At 48.1% G+C, this 18,699-nt stretch overlaps 1 protein-coding gene across 14 annotated transcripts in view; it reads left to right on the forward strand.

Moving 5' to 3' along the window:
• Nucleotides 1-18,699, forward strand: part of Vwa3a (von Willebrand factor A domain containing 3A) — a 61,779-nt gene that overhangs the window by 27,502 nt on the left and 15,578 nt on the right. For 7 of the 14 annotated variants that reach the window (XR_010065632.1, XR_005503151.2, XM_063285910.1 and 4 more), the window contains 13 exons: nt 326-451; nt 1,130-1,238; nt 1,415-1,480; nt 4,843-4,968; nt 5,401-5,536; nt 5,619-5,737; nt 6,617-6,697; nt 7,054-7,148; nt 8,492-8,611; nt 11,912-11,986; nt 12,171-12,315; nt 13,570-13,765; nt 15,673-15,743. Coding sequence is in view for 11 of the 14 variants with exons in the window: in XM_063285910.1 (XP_063141980.1) it covers nt 326-451; nt 1,130-1,238; nt 1,415-1,480; nt 4,843-4,968; nt 5,401-5,536; nt 5,619-5,737; nt 6,617-6,697; nt 7,054-7,148; nt 8,492-8,611; nt 11,912-11,986; nt 12,171-12,315; nt 13,570-13,765; nt 15,673-15,743 (1,465 nt within the window). In the remaining 3 variants the exon portion in view is untranslated. The remainder of the gene's footprint in view (nt 1-325; nt 452-1,129; nt 1,239-1,414; nt 1,481-4,842; nt 4,969-5,400; nt 5,537-5,618; nt 5,738-6,616; nt 6,698-7,053; nt 7,149-8,491; nt 8,612-11,911; nt 11,987-12,170; nt 12,316-13,569; nt 13,766-15,672; nt 15,744-18,699) is intronic. The other 7 variants (XM_006230159.5, NM_001198653.1, NM_001079885.1 and 4 more) reach the window with 3 other exon arrangements.

The raw sequence follows: 18,699 nt of genomic DNA on the forward strand, positions 1-18,699 counted from the left end.
TCTCCTTCACTGCCTTATTTTCCCTCATGGCTGCTTCAACCTCCTGCCATTCTGTGCATCACTACACTAGGATCAATAGGCTGTACCACAGATAAAGCCCACAGCCCAGGTATGTGGTAGGCTGAGCCATCTAGGTATGTACGAGTACGTCAGTGCTGTCACACAGTGGCAAAACCATCTGCAGACATTTCCTAGAACACGCCCTAGTCTACAGTTTGAGCATCCTGCCCAAGCATGGAGCCGCTAAGTCCAAGGGGACCTTGGTGAACCGGGTCATTCTCCAGGCTGCACATGGCTATAGTTAGTTTGCTGTGTCTCCTCCAAGCCTCCAGGAACTCAAGCTCTGGGTAAAGACACTGCAACCCGAGGGAAGCAGCAACCTGCTACAAGCCTTGAAGAAAGTCCTTGCTCGAAAGGAGCTGAACTCTCTGGTGGCCATACTGAGAAGCTGGTAGGTCTCCTTTCTCACTAAGCATTGGCTGATGACTCAAGCAATGTCTGAGGAAAAAAGAAACATTACCAAGCAGGGTGCTCACACACACTTGGAAGAATAATTGCATCCGTAGGCCACCCATGCACATTCGGGCAGGGGAGCCAGGGCTAGGGCTACTGCCCACCCAGCCCTGCATCTTACCCGGGTGACCTGGGACACCGGTGATCAGTTAAGAATGAATAAAGGGGCTGAGAAGGTAGCTCAGATAAGTGCTTGCAAGCTTGAAGACCTAAGTTCAGATCCCCTGCACTCATGGGAAAAACAAAAAACAAAAAACAAAAACATTCCATGCCTGTAATCTTAGCACTGGGGAGGCAGAGACAGGAACAACTGGTGCTTACTGGCCAGCAAGACTAGCCAATCAAGGTTCAGTGAGAGACCCCATCTCAGAAAATGGGGTAAAGAGTGGTGTTAGAAGGCATAAGACATGGACTACTGGCCTCCACATCCACACATACAGGAGGGTGCAATCACATACATGAAGATATACACACGTAAGCACACACAGAGAGAGAGAGAGAGAGAGAGAGAGAGAGAGAGAGGGAGAGGTTCCCTGAGATTACCACTTTGATCTGGGATGTTCACAGCACAGTTTCAGTGGGAATAGCCACGCCTTCTCTTCCGTCTGCTCCGCAGTCCAGATCAGCCATCTGAATTCCTGTCTGACTTCATCCAGCAGTCCACCCTGGGACGGAGCCTCTTCATTCACATAGTCACCTACAAATGTGATGATCATGTGCCCTCTGTGAGTGTCTGATAGGCCCCCCAAGCTGTGAACTAGAGCACACCTCTCAGAATTGCACCCCTTCTCCCATGGGTAAATGGGAAGAGTGGGACGGTCTGAAGGCTCTACCAAGGAAAGGTTTTTTAAACCATGGGTGTGGCCTTGGCACCATGGTTAACTCTGTCACCATCCCTCAGGCTATTCTGAAGAACCTCACAGATGCCCTTGGGGGTCACTACCACTGCTACAGCCCAGAGTCAGAGGTAAGCCTTCTGCAGATTGCTGTACCCACTCCCTGCCCCAAGGTTATTCCTCGGGGCTCTGGCTGGTGCAAGTGTGCAGACTATGCCATGAGCTTGCTTTTCCTACTTGATCTTCCTTGCCTTTCATGCTCAGTGACTTGCATAGGAAAAAAATCCTAGGACCCTGAAAGTGTGGAGAGAACAGGGATAAGTTGAAGTCATAAGCTCCATGGGTGCTTGTCTGGTAAGCTGGTCACACCCTTGTGAATCTAGAGGCATTTCGAAGGCGGTTCAGCTTCAGAATTCTCCATCGCTGTCCAGGAATGTGAGCACAGCTCCAGCTTGTTTCACTTCCCACCAGAGCCCCTAGACTGAAGCAATGACTCCAAATTTCTCCCCTAAATAAGCACCCACTATTGGGAGAGACTCCCTGGAGGGTAGAAGGGGTGCTGCAGTCCATGACAATCCGTTCATTGGTGCCCTTGTCCCTGTTAAGAGCTAACCACTGCCTACAGTGTGCGGTCAGAGGCAAAGGTTAACATACAGCTCTGTCTGGCAGACACAGGATTCAGTCCAGTGGTGTGTAATGGTTCATGCTCTTAATCCTGGCATGCTGTTGCAGTTACAGGGAATCAAGAAGATCTCAAGTTCTAGGTCAGCTACACAGGGAGACCATGTCTCAGAACAGAACGAAAGGAATGTAAGCACCGGTTAGCAGTCATGCCTGCCAACAGCCATCCAGGGCACCACGTGAAGGAGTGTTTGCCCCTCACGGGCTGTCCCCCAGATCTTCCAACCTCATTTTGGTGTCACAAAGTCTAGCTTTTCATGTTGAGAAATCAAGGACAGGCATCAGATCATTTTGTCACTTCACTGTCCCAACTCTGATTACAGATGTCACAGATTATAGGGGCTAGAAAAGGGAAATGATTGAAAACAGTTGATCAAAGAAAATTTTTATTTTGTCAGATGTGGTGATGCGTGCCTTTAATCTCAGCACTCACTTGGAAGCAGAGGCAGAAGGATCTCTGTAAGTTTGAGGCCAGCCTGCTCCAGGACAGCCAGGGCTATAGAGAAAGGTCAAGAAGGAGGAGGAGGAAGAGAAAAGGGAGAAGAGGAGGAGGAAGAGGAGGAGGAAAAGGAAAGAAGAGAGTGGAGAGAGGTTTTAAAAACCCAACACCTATAAATCCTAGCACTCTGGGGGGGGGGGGGCGGAGAGACAGGCAAGTTCAAGGCCATCCTTGGCTACACTAAGAGCTTGAGGACAGCCTAAGCTACATGAGACCTGGTCTTAAAGGGGAAAAAGAAATTAAGATCAGCAAGATGGCTCATTGCTACTTTTATAAGACACTTGCCACCAAGCCTGACGACTTGAATTCCATCTCCCAGGACCTACATACTGGAAAGAACTGAGTCCCACAAATTGTCCTCTGATCTCCACACATAAGCTATGGTACTCTTGTATGTCTCTGAACATTCAGACAAATAAATTAGACAGACAGACAGATAATAGATGTAATTAAAGCGAGCACAGGAAGCCTGCACACATGAGCACTCCCTAGTCACCTTCACCCTACCCCACTCTCAGGCAGTCATCGGTCGGCTTCCTGTCTCTGGATTTTCCTGTTGTGTGTTTCACCTCAGTGGAAGCATACTCCCTTGTACCCAGTTCTCTCACTTAGCATGAAACAGGGTAGCCTCTGCACTACTTCACTTTATGGATGGGAGACTTTCTGTTGTCTGCATGATCAGTTTTGGTTGTCCCTCCATCTGTTGGTGAAACTTGGGTTTTCCACTGTTTGGCTATGTTGTGGATTTTGTGCTGCTGTGAGGCTGTACAGGCTGTGTGGCCTCACAGGTGCCTGTGTTCAGCAATCTGGTGCTGAGCTGAAGTAGACCTGCCGGGTCCCACCGTAAGTCCAGCTTTGACTTTTGTTGTTGGTAATGTGTGTTTGTGGGGGGCGGATTGCTTTGGTTGTTGTTGTTTTGGTTGGTTGGTTGGTTGGTTGAAGATTTTGTTGTGTTTGTTTTTAAGACAAGATCTGGAGCTAAAGACATAGCTCAGTGGTTAAGAGCACCAGATGCTTTTCCAGAGGACTTGCTTTAATTCCCGGTAACATCAGCTCCAAAGGATCTAATGCCTATTCTGAACTCCAAAACACCAGGCACACACATGGTGCACAAACATACATGCAGGCAAAATGCCTATATACGTAAAATAAAATAAAAATTTAAAAGACCCGGTCTCATACTATAGCCTAGACTAGCCTCAAACTCGTAGCAATCCTCCTGTTTCTGATTCCTGAATTTTGCGATTGCAGGTGTATACTACCGGACTCAGCAATCTGTGGAGATTTTTTTTATTTTATGCATATGAGTACACTGTAGCTTCAGACACACCAGAAGAGAGCATCAGATCCATTACAGATGGTTGTGAGCCACCATGTGGTTGCTGGGAATTGAACTCAGGAAGAGCAGTCAGTGCTCTTCACCACTGAGCCATCTCTCCAGCCCTTCTCTGTGGATTTTTAAAGCATAGTATTACTATGTAGCCCAGGCTAGCCTTGTACTTAGCAATCTCCTTGCCTCTGCCTCCCAGGTACTGAAAGCACAGGTGGTCACTAAAGCATCTGGAGGCTATGTTTAGTGTTTGAGAAGACTATTAACTTGCCACAGCGGCTACCACATCCCACATTCTCATCAGTACTAGACACATGTTCTAACTTCCCCCTTCCCCAGCAATATTTGTTAATTTAAAATTATTACTATTGTGTATATCGGCACTCACATGTTGGGGGAGTCTCATAGGCAAGACATGTGTGTGAGGGTCAAAAGGCAACAGTATAGAGTTAACTCTTTTCTTTCACCTTTATGTGGATTCAGGGATCAAACTCAGGCTTGCACAGCATGTACCGTCTTGCCACAACCATTTTAAAAATTGCTATTGATGTCATCATTTCCATCCCTAAGGATGCTAAATGTTCCCTTTGTATGTAGGGGGGGTCTTTCTACATAAGCCCTGGCTATCCTAGAATTCACTATGTAGACCAGGCTATGCTAGCTTCAAATCATAGAGATCCCCCTCCTGCTTCCTCCCATGGGCTGGGATTAAAAGTATGCACCACACCTGGCTTAAATGTTCCTTTTTAAAGTTAGAAAATCCCCCAGTTGTTTAGAGTTCTTCAGGCCAATACTGTATATATGGGACGAAATGCATTGGTTGGCTCTGTCTGGAACATGGACCCTGGTTTATTACTCCAGTTTTAAATAGACAGCCAGCCACTCGGCCTTGGGAACTGACTTGGCTGCTTGCCTCTTCTTACCTTGACAACTACTGACATCCCTGTGACTTCTGAATAGCTCATTGCCTCCACCACCCCCAGCTCTATACCAGTAGGGATGTGGATGAGCTCCTGGCAGAAACCCACAAGGCTCAAGGCCTCTTCAGCCAGCTGCAAGCCCTGTGCCACAACAACCCATGTGAAGAGCTGTCCTGCATGATCGAAGAAGTAGGTGGCACTCGATTGTGGATGTCTGGATTGCCTTTCTGTTGCTGACACACTAGCTACATGAATTAACCTCTTAGGGCCTCCGCTTTTCACTTTAAAACTGTATCACAGGAGGCAGGTCAAGGTTTCCTCAGTGACTTGGGGAGCTTAAGTTTCCAGAAGCTTTGTGACCTAAGCCCATGGACAGACTTGTCATCTTGGGCCCTAGGCATGGCAGAAAGGTGGACAGGTTTCTGGAGACCTTTTCCTGTCCCCGGAAAATTCAGAAAATCCTCAGTGATGGGGGTGTGGATTATGGGAGGGAACAGCAGAATTGCCTTCAACCCACCTGCTGATGCTTCAAGAAACGCCACACGGGGATCCAGGTGAATGGGGAAGAGCTTACCAGCTCTAAAGTGTGATTGTGTAACGGAAGTTTTTAATTGCGTGTAGATTTCTACAGAGATTGCCAAAGGGCCTTTCACCAGTCTGTTGCCTAAGCCTCCAAAGCATGAAGCTCCTCTCACCATCAAGTTCCCAGACTTGGACAAGACTTCTGCAGAATGGCTGAAGATCAATGGTCTGAAAGGTATTAAATCCCCAGAGAGGGCAGGAACCAGGTGGCTGACCAGGCTTGGAATCTTCCAGGCTTCCCAGGCAATGCCTCAAAGCTAACTCTTTTTCAGCCAAGAAGTTAGGCCTTTATCAGGTTCTGGCACCCAACGCCTTCAATCCTGTGGAAGAATTTGTGCCTATTCTTCAGAAAACAGTAGGAGCTACTATCCACGAGGTAACGCAGTGTCAGGCTCCTCTCCAGTCCTCTGCAGGGTGCTCCGTTGTGCGGCTCCCATCCTATATGTCAGACAACAGAAGCCATGGGCATAGCCAGATGAGCTTGAATGGGTGGGTCTGGGTGGGATTCAGGCTTTCTATCCAGGACTCTAAAATCGAGCATGATGAGGCTGGCGATACATCTCAGGATGGAGTATGTTCAACATATATGAGGCCCTGAGCTCGGTAACCAGCACCAAGGTATAAACAAACAAACAAACAAACAAACAAACAAACAAACAGACCGAAAGCATCTACCATGACTGCTGATTTCCAGAGATCTAAGAACCGGAGCTGAAAAGGTAGCTCAGTCTGTGGAATGTTTGCAAGCATGAAAACCTGAGTTTGATCTTCAGCCCCATGTAAAAACTGCCAGACATGGTAGTACAAACATACCTGTAATCCTAGGGCAGGGAAGGTAGAGACAGGAAGCTCCCTGGGGCTCCTTGGCAAACCAATCCGTCCTTCTTGGTGAGCTCCAGGAGGCGAGTGGTGGTTGTCTCTGACACCATGATCATCTCCTCTATGAATGTTGTCCTTGCTTTCTTGTTGCCCTCACTGCTTTGTACACACGTATAAAGTGGCTGCTAGAGCACATTTCTGAGTATGGAGCCCTACGAAGTAAGAGCCTTTAAAAGGCTCTCTTCTCTGGTTCTGTGTCCTCACGTGTAGTACAAGCAGTCAATGCATATTCCCTGGGTGGCCGAGGGACGGGTGAATGAAAGCAAAGCTGGTTTCCCTCACGCATGTGAGCTGAAGAGTCCAGTGCCCTCTCAGCTGTGTTTCCCGTTCACGCCCCTGCTCACCTGTTCTCTATTCTGCCCGTGCCTGAGTACAGAAGGCAATGGTACAATTTGAGTGGCATGATGGGACAGTGAAGAACATCCATGTGGACCCGCCCGTCCTCTTTGAGTACCAGGTGAGTGATGGGTCCGTGGACAGCAGGAAAGTCCTTTGTGCCGTACAGACAACAAGTCATTGACCAGATTCCCTGTGTGTTCCTCCTGTGGGCATCTCCTTAGATAGGGACATGGATGCCACAAACAAGAATCCCTGGGCTTTTGGGGTGCTATCTGCCTGTCCCACATGTGAAGGAAATACTTAAGCTCTTCCCTTCTTAGTCTTATGAGGGACTTGCACCTTCCCTAACAAAATGTTTATGTTGCCTGTATGCACCATTTTCAGAAGCTGTCTGGAGTGATTCTCCTCCTTACAGCCCCAGACTTTCCTGGGCACCCTTGACACACTCACTCATGGTGGCCCACCCTTTTACAGAAGCAGCTCGGGAAAGCTGTGCAGATATATGAGAAGCGGCTCCAGTGGCTGTCCCTGACCAGCAGAAGATTCTGGGGCACTGTCTGTCAAAGAAGGTACTGATTGTGCAAAGCTTACTCTTGTTCCTTGTGTGGTCTGACGTGTGTCTCAAGGTTTATGCAGCTCATCATCCTGTGGGCAGCCTCGGAGCCAGCATCACACACACCAACCTCCAACATTGAATCTCAAGCCTCTTTCACTTAGAAGCAACAGAGAGATGAATCTGGTGGTACACACCTATTATTCCAGCTCCTGGAAGGCTGAAGCAAGGGGGTTAAGAATTTGAGGCTAGCTTGGGTTAAGAATTTGAAGCTAGCCTGGTGTACATAGTTTCTTAACCCTGTCACTCCCCCCGCCCAAAATAAGTATAACTGAAGCTCAAAGTAAACAGAGAAATCTGATGAAGGGAACTGAAAATTCTAGACCACACTTAGCTGTGTGGCTGGATGCAGAGGGTCAGCCTTGTTAAGAATCCCTCAGCTCGGGTTGGGGATTTGGCTCAGTGGTAGAGCGCTTGCCTAGCAAGCGCAAGGCCCTGGGTTCGGTCCCCAGCTCCGAAAAAAAGAAAAAAAAAAAAAAGAATCCCTCAGCTCTGCTTCCCCCTCTGTGGGTTTGGTTTTCAGAGAGGGTTGGCAACACAGCCATGGGACCACATTCTGCCAGCTTTGCATTTCCAGGGCTTGAGCATTTATGGTTCATCAGGCTGGCCAGGGAGGTGTGATATTCCGAATGCCCAGGATCAAATGCCCCTCTGGAAGCATGGTGTGTGCCAGCTCCACGAAACTCACCTGAGAGGGCAATGGGAACATGCTCACCTTTGATCCTGACACTGGGGAGGCGGAGGCAGGGGCAGGCGGATCTCTGAGTTCGAGGCCAGCCTGATCTACAGAGTGAGTTCCAGAACAACAGAAAACCCAGTCTTGATGGGAAAAAAGAAAAGCCACATAAACTGAAACATGGCTGTTTCCCGAGGAGAGATGAGGACGCTGTTGCCAGAAGAGGGGATAGAGGCTAAAGGGGGGCAGGGGAGACATCCCAGTATGCCTTATTGATGCTTGTCATTGACTATGCAGACTATTTTTGTAATTGCTCTTCTCTGTAGTGACGCATCAACAGGAAGACAGGTTTTCTGACTTGAAAATCACCTCGTGCACTCCTCGACCCTTAAACCACCTCCCTCCACGACATCCCACAATTAAGACAGACAGACAATCCCACAACATCCTTACACTTCTATTACAAACCTACTTCTGTCAGTCTCAAACCTCAGACACTCTTGGCCGTCTATAAGTTTGGCGAGCAAAAGCCCCCTGGAAAAATCTTTAAATAGTAAAGTGGGATGGAGCAAACATTATCTGCGAGATTCAGGTTGCCTCTTGAAGCTTGTGTTTCTCTTCAGGGTGGTTATACTGCTGGACGTCTCGGTGACCAATTCCATGTTCATTATTCATATCCAGCACTCCCTGCGACTACTGCTAGAAGAGCAACTGTCCAACAAAGACTACTTCAACATCATCGCGTAAGTCTCCAGAGAGGCCCCCGGGCTTGCGGGGGAGAGTGGGCGTGGATGCCATCCCTGGGCTGGGGTTTCAGACAGACAGCAGGACCACAGACAGTGATGTTAGGAGCATCCTAAGACGCACATCAGTTTATCTGATTCGGGGGATCTTGTTTGGGGTCTTGAATAATTGAATGACTGCAGGTCTATCCTGTTGGGGGAAAGGCGGTAAGTGGCCCCAAAACACATGACTTGATCAGCCAGGGTAATGTAATTCAGTCCGTTGCCCCAGTTGGCTTTCAAACTGGTAAACTCAGCAGAGAAAAGGGAGAGACCCTGCCATGCCCATGTCGTATTCTTAGCCTGGCTCTAGCAAGAATTGCAAACACTTGGTACTCTGATTCTGAATTAAATTTTAATTTTAATCTATAAATAAATAGTATACAAAATTAGAAGCTATATATAGCTTCAGCTATAGTTTTAAAACTATCATTTCAAAATTATAATAATATGTAGTTTCTAAAATATATATTCATTTTAAAAATATATGCATTTTAAAAATATATTTTATATTCTACATATTACATATTAACTTAAAAGTTTGTAAGTTGGGCTGGAGAGATAGCTCAATAGTTAGTAGCACTGACTACACTAAAAGAGCTGAAGGGGCTTGCAACCCCATAAGAACAACAATGCCAACCAACCAGAGCTTCCAGGGACTAAACCACTATCCAAAGACGATACATAGTCTGACATGTGGCTCCAGCTGCATATGTAGCAGAGAATAGCCTTGTTGGGGCACCAGGGGAAGGGGAAGCCCTTGGTCCTGCCAAGGTTGGACCCCCAGTGCAGGGGAATTCGGGGATGAGGGTGGTAAAGGGGGGGTAGGTGGTGGTGGGCAGGTCATGTGAATCTATGTAGCTTGAATTCGATGTGGACTTTTTTCTGCTTTTGAATATAGAGTCCATAACAGTTATAAAAAAAAAAGAGCACTGACTGCTCTTCCAGAGGTCCCAGCAACCAAATGGTGGCTCACAATCATTTGTAATGAGATCTGATGCCCTCTTCTGGTGTGTCTGAAGACAGCGACAGTGTACTTATATATAAAATATAATAAATAATTCTTTCTTTAAAAATTGGTACATTATAAATATGGTTTTAAATTGTATATGCTATCATGGTAGCCTTTAACCTCAGCACTGGGGAGGCAGATGCAAGAAGGACCTCTGTGAGTTCAAGGCCAACCTGGTCTAGATAGTGAGTGAACAGCAGCAAGCAGGTTATATGTCGCACATGCAGAACAAACTCCATTTCTAGAATTATATTCACCTATACATTTTTAATGAAAAATATAGAATGAAGAGTTAAAATTTTAGGGGAGATGATGAAACAAAAATGTTTTGCTTCTTTGTATATTGTTGGATTTCTAACCCAAGTGCTGTCAAAGGTTTGTGAGTTGACTCTTAGAGAAATGTCACCACAGGTGGTGGGAGGAAAGCAAAAGAACCTTCCTAGGCAGAAGTGATGGTTTGAAACCAGAAGGGCAGCTGGAGCAGTGGAGGTGCTGGAGCAGTGGAGGTGCTGGAGCAGTGGAGGTGGAGATGCTGGAACAGTGGAGATGCTGGAACAGTGGAGATGCTGGAACAGTGGAGATGCTGGAGCAGGGGAGGTGCTGGAGCAGGGGAGGTGCTGGAGCAGTGGAGATGCTGGAGCAGTGGAGATGCTGGAGCAGTGGGGGTGCTGGAGCAGTGGAGGTGCTGGAGCAGTGGAGGTGCTGGAGCAGGGGAGGTGCTGGAGCAGTGGAGGTGCTGGAGCAGTGGTGGTGCTGGAGCAGTGGAGGTGGAGATGCTGGAACAGTGGAGATGCTGGAGCAGTGGAGATGCTGGAGCAGTGGAGATGCTGGAGCAGGGGAGGTGCTGGAGCAGGGGAGGTGCTGGAGCAGTGGAGATGCTGGAGCAGTGGAGATGCTGGAGCAGTGGGGGTGCTGGAGCAGTGGAGGTGCTGGAGCAGTGGAGGTGCTGGAGCAGGGGAGGTGCTGGAGCAGTGGAGGTGCTGGAGCAGGGGAGGTGCTGGAGCAGGGGAGGTGCTGGAGCAGTGGAGATGCTGGAGCAGGGGAGGTGCTGGAGCAGTGGGGGTGCTGGAGCAGGGGAGGTGCTGGAGCAGTGGAGGTGCTGGAGCAGTGGAGGTGCTGGAGCAGTGGGGGTGCTGGAGCAGTGGGGGTGCTGGAGCAGGGGAGGTGCTGGAGCAGTGGGGGTGCTGGAGCAGTGGGGGTGCTGGAGTAGTGGAGGTGGTGGAGCAGTGGAGGTGGAGATGCTGGAGCAGTGGGGGTGCTGGAGCAGTGGGGGTGCTGGAGCAGTGGGGGTGCTGGAGCAGTGGAGGTGCTGGAGCAGTGGGGGTGCTGGAGCAGTGGAGGTGGAGGTGCTGGAGCAGTGGGGGTGCTGGAGCAGGGGAGATGCTGGAGCAGTGGAGGTGGAGGTGCTGGAGCAGTGGGGGTGCTGGAGCAGTGGAGGTGGTGGAGCAGTGGAGGTGGTGGAGCAGTGGAGGTGCTGGAGCAGTGGAGATGCTGGAGCAGTGGAGGTGCTGGAGCAGTGGAGGTGCTGGAGCAGTGGGGGTGCTGGGGCATGATGGTATGGTTTCTCCAGGGAGCTTGTACATCATGTCAAAAGGAAGAGAGAAGCTACCAGGAGGTGAAGTAGCTTCCCGAAGCTCTTAGGAGTGGAGGGGTCACAGCTGTGTAGGGGTGACCAGAAAGAGGGGCACAGAATGTGTCTACTAAGGAGTTTTATGGGATTCTCAGAAGAGACTGGCACAGAGGAGGCCTAGGTTCAGTAAAAGGACAAAAAAGTACATCTTGTCATCCATAAAGAAATAAATTCTCCTCTTGGGAACCTTCAATACCGTTCGCGGAGAAAATGAGATCATGCATATTTACAGAAAAGACCACAGTTCAGCCCGAGAGGGACGTGCACTATGAGAGGAGTTTGGGCTCCAGGAGTCTCACAGAGACAGTGAGCTGTGCTCCAAGGGAGGGGGGGGGACAGTGAAGTTCCTGCAGAGAAAGGAGACTTCAGAGTATTAGGAGGGCAGTGGCCAAGGCTGGCAATCGCTCTGTCTCTGCTTGAGAATCCTGGCACTGTCCCACAGAGTTGTCTTTAATGTGTTATGAGCAGAAAATTTCGTGACTACCCCAAGCCAGCAACATTCCAACATTTTGTGGGCGTACTATCAGAATTTTGTGTGCCTTCAGGCCTGTGGATCCCAAAGAAGGGAGACACAGAAAGGACTTATGTCCTAAAAACAAACTCCTTTGCTTCCTCAAAGGTTTGGAAGCACAGTTGAGAGCTGGAGGCCCGAGATGGTTGCTGTGAGCCATGACAACTTACAAAGAGCCTGGCGGTAGGTGATGGAAGGCAGAGTCTTTCTCTGTAGCTGTGTCTTACAGCAGCCCTATGGCACTATCTTCCCCATCCCCTCACTGCAGCCAAGGGCAAACACCAGAAAACAACTTTCTTCTCATTGTTCTTGGGACCCTACAGCCTCAAAGGTGGCCCTCCCAAACTTTATGTCCCTGTCTCCCCAGGTGGGCCCTGGGCCTGCAGTGTCAAGGAAGCAGAAATGTCCTCGGAGCCCTGCGGAAGGCCATAGAAGTGGATTTCAAGGACAAAACCAAACATGAGTCTCAGGGCATCTACCTCTTCACTGGGGGTGTCCCTGACCAAGATGTGGTGAGTAGCCCTCCTCCTAGACACCTATTGTCTTGTTTATTGTTTTGATAGGGTCTCACTGTGTAGTCCTAGATGGCCTGGAACATACTTATATAAAGCTGGCTGAACTCAAACTTAGAGAAATAAGTCTACCTGCCTCTACCTCCCAAGGGCTGGGATTAAAAGCGTGAGCCGCCATGATCATTTTCCTCTGGTCTTTTATTTTCTGCGGTGTTGAGTGTGGACTAGCTTTTGCTAGGTAAGCATTCTACCACTGAGCCACAGCCCCAACCCAGCATGCTTATCTGAACTACCTCTTCTCAAATACAAGTACCTAGGGATACTGTCACAGCACAGCTCCTGGCTCAGCAGGTCTCAGGTGGGCCTGAGAGACTTCATTACTGACAGCTCCCAGCATGTCCACGCTGCTGCATGCAGACCACAGTAGACACCCCTGCCGTGCCCTAGTAAAACATGGGAAGAAATTGTGTCCCAGGCTCATGTCTTTCTGCCTTTGCGTACAGAACTGGACCGAGCACACAGTAGGCCACCAAGAAGGATGATCAGAGAGCTAGAGAGATGGCTCATTAATTAAGAGCATCTAGTACTTTTGCAGAAGACCCAAGTTCATTCCCCAGCACTCTTGTCACAACAATGCTTATAACTGTCTGCAACACCAGTGCCAAAGGATCTTATGCCCTCTTTGGGGAACTTGTACTTACATGTGTATACCCACTCCCCACAACACACACGCACACACACACACACACACACACACACACACAACCTGACACACAATAATTTATATTTTTATTTTTTGATGATTTTCTTTTCTCTTATAAGATTTATTTATTTTTATGTTCATTGGCATTTTGACCGCATGTATATCTATGAAGGTGCCAAGTCCCCTGGCACTGGAGTTGCAGACAGTTGTGAGCTGTCACTGGGGTACTGGGAATTGAACCCAAGTCCTCTGGAAGAGCAGCCAGTCCTCTTAACCACTGAACCAACTCTCCAGTCCCCAAAAATGTTTTTGTTTTTTTAAAAGAAAGATGATCACCTGGGTGGTGGTGGTGGTGCACACTTTTAATCCCAGCACTCAGGAGGCAGAGGCAGTTCAAGGCCAGCCTGGTCTACAGAGCGAGTTTTAGGACAGCCAGGGTTTGAAAACCAAAAAGAGAAAGAAAGGAAGAGAAAAGGAGATGATCTGCTGAACTATTAGAAGATCGGCAGCGCTCAGGCCTCAGGTAAGGACTTTCTGTCTTCTCTCCATAGCACATACTCAGCGCCTATGTGGCAGAGGCCTGTGGGGGTTGTGACCTCCAGCTAAATGTCTGTCTCTTCTATGTGGGCGAACCACAGATGAACACCACGCCCCCTGCCTGCTATGCCAGCCGTACTGACACTGCTGCTGCCTACAAAGAGGTCACCCAGGCTGCCTGTGGTCGCTTCCACTGGTTTGGAGAGACAGGTACGTGCGCGTTTCCTGGTCCTTTGCCTCGTTCTTTCCAGACATTGTCTCAGCACTGGCATGACTCTCTTTTGACTTAAAATAGTGTCAAGAAGTAACATGTAAAAGCCATATTTATTAAATTAGGAGGGCTGGAGAGATGGCTCAGCTGTTGAGAGCACTGATTGCTCTTCTAGAGGACCCAGCACCCTCGTGGTGAATCACAACCATCTGTAACTCCAGTTTCAGGGGATCCAATACTTTCTTTGGCCTTTCAGGGTATCTCTCATTAATGTGGTGCACACACATTCATGCAGGTGGAACTCCCCTACATATAAAACAAAACAGCTTTAAAAATTAAGTTTAGGGGGGCAGAGACACAGTTTAATGGGTAAAGGGGCTTCCACCAAGCCTGAGTTCAACCCCTAGATCACACACGGTAGAAGAAGAAAACCGATGCCCGCGAGTGGTTCTCTGACCTTAGCACAGATGTTATGGCATGAGCATGTGTGTGAGTGTGTACACACACATAAATGACATAAGTGTGGCTCAGTGGTCAAGGACACACTTAGCACTTGTAGGCCCTAGATTCCATTCCCAGCCCTCAAAAAAGAAAGCGAAAGAGATGCTAACCTAACACTCTGGAGATAATGACTAGCAATGGTGTGTGTAAATAGTTGGTAACCTAACACTCCAGAGATAATGACTAGCAATGGCGTGTGTAAATAGCACGTACATACTTAGTACCACTGAACTTTAAAGTGACTATGAGCAGAGGGTGCAGCTCGCTGGTGGGATTAGTCCTTTGTATGCCCGGGTTCAGTACCCACTCCCCCAAAAAGTGAAATGGTAAAGTTTATGTTGGGTATATTTTACTGCAATTTTTAACAGGTAAAGCCCTCAAGTACTGCAGAAATCAAGACTGAGGTTGACCTCAGTGATAGAGTGCTTGCCTATCATGCATAAAGCCCTGAGACAGATCACACTGATGTGTGTGTCTGCATATGTGTAAATGAGTGTGTTACGTGTGTGTATTATCACACACCCACACATACACACACACACACACAGTGCGCAATCTAGAATATAATTGTAAAGATTCCTTAGATTTACAGTTCCCAAAGTCTGGTATATTCACAAATGGCCCATAAGATACATGGAACAAGATCTCTCTCTCTCTCTCTCTCTCTCTCTCTCTCTCTCTCTCTCTCTCTCTCTCTCTCCCTCCCTCTCTCCTTCCCTCCCTCCCTCTCTCCCTGTCTCTATATGTGTATATATTATGTATGTATGTATATGTAATAGTTACAATTACATTTTAGAAAAGCACTGACTTTGTTGACCATACAAATTTACTTCTTTAAAACCATAAGAAGTTCCAGGTAGTGGTGAGAAACCTTGTTAAGTGGTGGGGTGGGGGGGAATGAAATATAAAACTATATTAAATAAGTGATGGCTTAGAGGGTCACATGTTCAAAACTCAGTACAAAAGCAGGAAGAGATTGAGCCTGAGACACACTAATTCCTGAGGCACAGCCTAAAGGACAGAAGCTGAACCCAGGCAGGACAGCATCAATGCCCAGTGTACTTGCCAGAGTCCCACTCAAGAGTGACAGTGATATGGTCACTGCAGATATTAGCCACCGTAAATAATTACCATGTGGGCCTTCCCGTCCCATATAGTAGCAAGAACTTTTGTGTCAAACTTCCCCTTCCCTTGAATACTAGGACACAGCCCTGTGGCTAGTTACACTCTTGGTGACAACATACCACTGGATGATATAAGGTTGTGCCTGGTCAGTTCAGTCCACTGTGGTCCCATCTTGCCACTTGGGCTTGTCACTTTCACATGGCCTGCATACATTAAAGTTATTGACACTTGCCCAGATCCATACTCTCCCACTAATGCTCACAATGTACCATGTTTTCAGGTATTTATGAGAGTGATGATAGCAACGCCATCGTATCTGAGATAGAAAAAGCCCTCAACTACTCCCAAAAGGTATGCCTTGGGCTCGGGCTTAAACATGTACAGTTCCTGTCATGGCTGTTGCAACAAAATGCCGTTAGCACTTTGAATCAAAGACACTTATGCTTCTGTGCTCCCGGAGCCGTGTTCCTTCTGTAGGCTATGGATAGAACCCTTGGGCAATGCATCCCTTTAGACTTGGTGAAAAGCAAAGCTATGTTGGATACTTTTCAGAACGGCACCGAAGATTTCTAAGACTACTGCGGTAGGAGAGAGAGTTCAAACACACATACAGACACCACAGAAATAGCTAGGAATTTGTACCCAGTGAGCAGTCAGTGGACGGAAAATCACTAAAAGGAGTTGATTAGGTGGCAAGGGTGCAGAGGTTCTTGTTAAAGGCAGACCAAGGACCTAGAACCCGAGGGGGAGCAATTCTGAACGGATATCAAGGGGAGAGTGACTTTTGCTGAACTTACTAAGCACAAGTCTTTGCTAAAACGAGGTTGAGATGGTCAAAGTAAAGGCTCGGTAAAGAAGATGACTAAAGTTTGGTCCATGACCGTCGGTGGGCATTCCTCAGCTGTGAGCTTGATCTAACCTATATCTCCATCTGCACATACCTGTCTGCCTGCCGTGTGTGTGTGTGTGTGTGTGTGTGTGTGTGTGTGTGTGTGTGTGCTGGTCTTTTCTTTCTCACAAGAACACTAGCTGTATTAAATTGAAAGGCCTACCCCTCCTCCAATATGACCTCATCCTGACTTCCATTTCAATTTCAGCTGCAAAGACACTATTTTTAAGTAAGGTGACATTAGCAGTCATCAGGAGGTCACTCTATAGCAGATCGTAGGAAACACAAATCCACCCACGCCAGTCCCTCTCTGTGTCTAGATCTACTCACAGCCAAGTCTTCATATGGAACGTGTGATCTCCTGTCTTTCAATGGATCTGACCTCTACGCTGCGGATGCTGACCTCTGCTGAGTTCCTTCAACACACGAGTTCTCCCTAAGCAGTCTTTGCACTTGCTGTGTTCTCTGCCTGCTCTTCCTTCCTAGGTCAATCATGGCTTGCTCTTTGTTACTCAAAATTTGTTTTAAAAGCCTGGCAGTGGTTGCCCATGACTTTAATCCTAGCACTCGGAAAGCAGAGGCAGCAGATCTCCGAGTTCGAGGCCAGTCTGGTTCTCACAGAAAGTTCCAGGACAGGCAGGGCTACACAGAGAAACCCTGTCTTGAAAGACCAAAATCAACCAAACAACAACAACCAAAAAGAAAAAAAGAGAAAGAAAAATAATTTTAAAAACTATTTCTCCGGAGGAGATTTTGAGTAGTCCAGGAGAAATTAGAAAGATGGGAAGGAACCAGATCATGCCAGGAGCAATGAGAATGAGAATCGGGAACGGACAGGTGAACATTTAAAGATGAATTACATGCAGATTTACACCTGATGGAGTGTCTACACTGAGGGACAGAAGGCAACAGAAAGAAATCCCCAAGATCTTTTCTGGGGCAGCTGGTAGACAACAGTGTCTTGACAAAAAGAGAATGTGGGAAGTTTGTGGTGGATGCAGAGAGGGAGAGGCTGAGAGAAAGGTGAGCTTGCCTGTGGAGATTGAAAAGTGAGGATGGCCTGAAGGCAGATGGAAGATAAGAACTAGAGGTAGAGATTTGGAGGAGTTCAAGCCCAGGATAGACAAGGAGGTATAGGACCCATGGTCAAGCCAAGGGAAGGATCTGTGAAGGTCTCACCCTACCTCAAATGTTAGCTCCTGCTCTTTCATAGACTGACATCTCCACAGAGGACTATACCCACACAAGATAGCAGAACCATGGGTGTGTCCTTTTCCCCTATGGCTGCTGGGTCAGTGGACCGGTGGCTCCACAAACATGCCTTAGCTCATCTGGGATCTGTAAATCTCTGGTCCTTAAATGCAAACCATGCTATTCTCACCCTATCACACTTACGAGATATTAGTGGACAATAATACCCTAACCCTACCTTCTTTTCGGTGTGTGCTTATGTTCAAAGAGTGTTCTCTGGTGCACTAAGTGCAAAATAGTAGAATAGCTTTGGGAAGTTGAGAGACTTTTAGACAAAGACTAAGCATTCCACTGCAGTTCTGCCCATGTCTGTGTTGGTGCTGGGATATGGTCGGCTGCCTATGTGGCTGAACATGGGTTTTACATGCTGGCTTGCCCAGGCCCCTGGAGTTGACTTAATGAGTAGTGTGGCCTTGGACAAGAACCTTGAGCTCACAGAGCTTTGGTTTCCCTGTCAGTCAAGCAACATCTTAGCTTCTTCATCAATGTAACAAATATTTGAGAAAAACCAAGTTAAGGGAAGAAGGAATTATTTTAGCTCCCAGCTTCAGGGATTTCAGCCCATGACTGGCTGGCCTGAGGTGAGGTTGAGCGTCATGGTGGGGATTGTAGGTGAGGTTGAGTGTCATGGTGGGGATTGTAGGTGAGGTTGAGCGTCATGGTGGGGATTGTAGGTGAGGTTGAGCGTCATGGTGGGGATTGTAGGTGAGGTTGAGCGTCATGGTGGGGATTGTAGGTGAGGTTGAGCGTCATGGTGGGGATTGTAGGTGAGGTTGAGCATCATGGTGGGGATTGTAGGTGAGGTTGAGCGTCATGGTGGGGATTGTAGGTGAGGTTGAGCGTCATGGTGGGGATTGTAGGTGAGGTTGAGCGTCATGGTGGGGATTGTAGGTGAGGTTGAGCGTCATGGTGGGGATTGTAGGTGAGGTTGAGCGTCATGTGGGGATTGTAGGTGAGGTTGAGCGTCATGGTGGGGATTGTAGGTGAGGTTGAGCGTCATGTGGGGATTGTAGGTGAGGTTGAGCGTCATGGTGGGGATTGTAGGTGAGGTTGAGCGTCATGGTGGGGATTGTAGGTGAGGTTGAGCGTCATGGTGGGGATTGTAGGTGAGGTTGAGCGTCATGGTGGGGATTGTAGGTGAGATTGAGCGTCATGGTGGGGATTGTA

Source organism: Rattus norvegicus, chromosome 1, assembly GCF_036323735.1.
Source record: "Rattus norvegicus strain BN/NHsdMcwi chromosome 1, GRCr8, whole genome shotgun sequence".
In the NCBI taxonomy this organism is placed as follows: domain Eukaryota; kingdom Metazoa; phylum Chordata; class Mammalia; order Rodentia; family Muridae; genus Rattus; species Rattus norvegicus.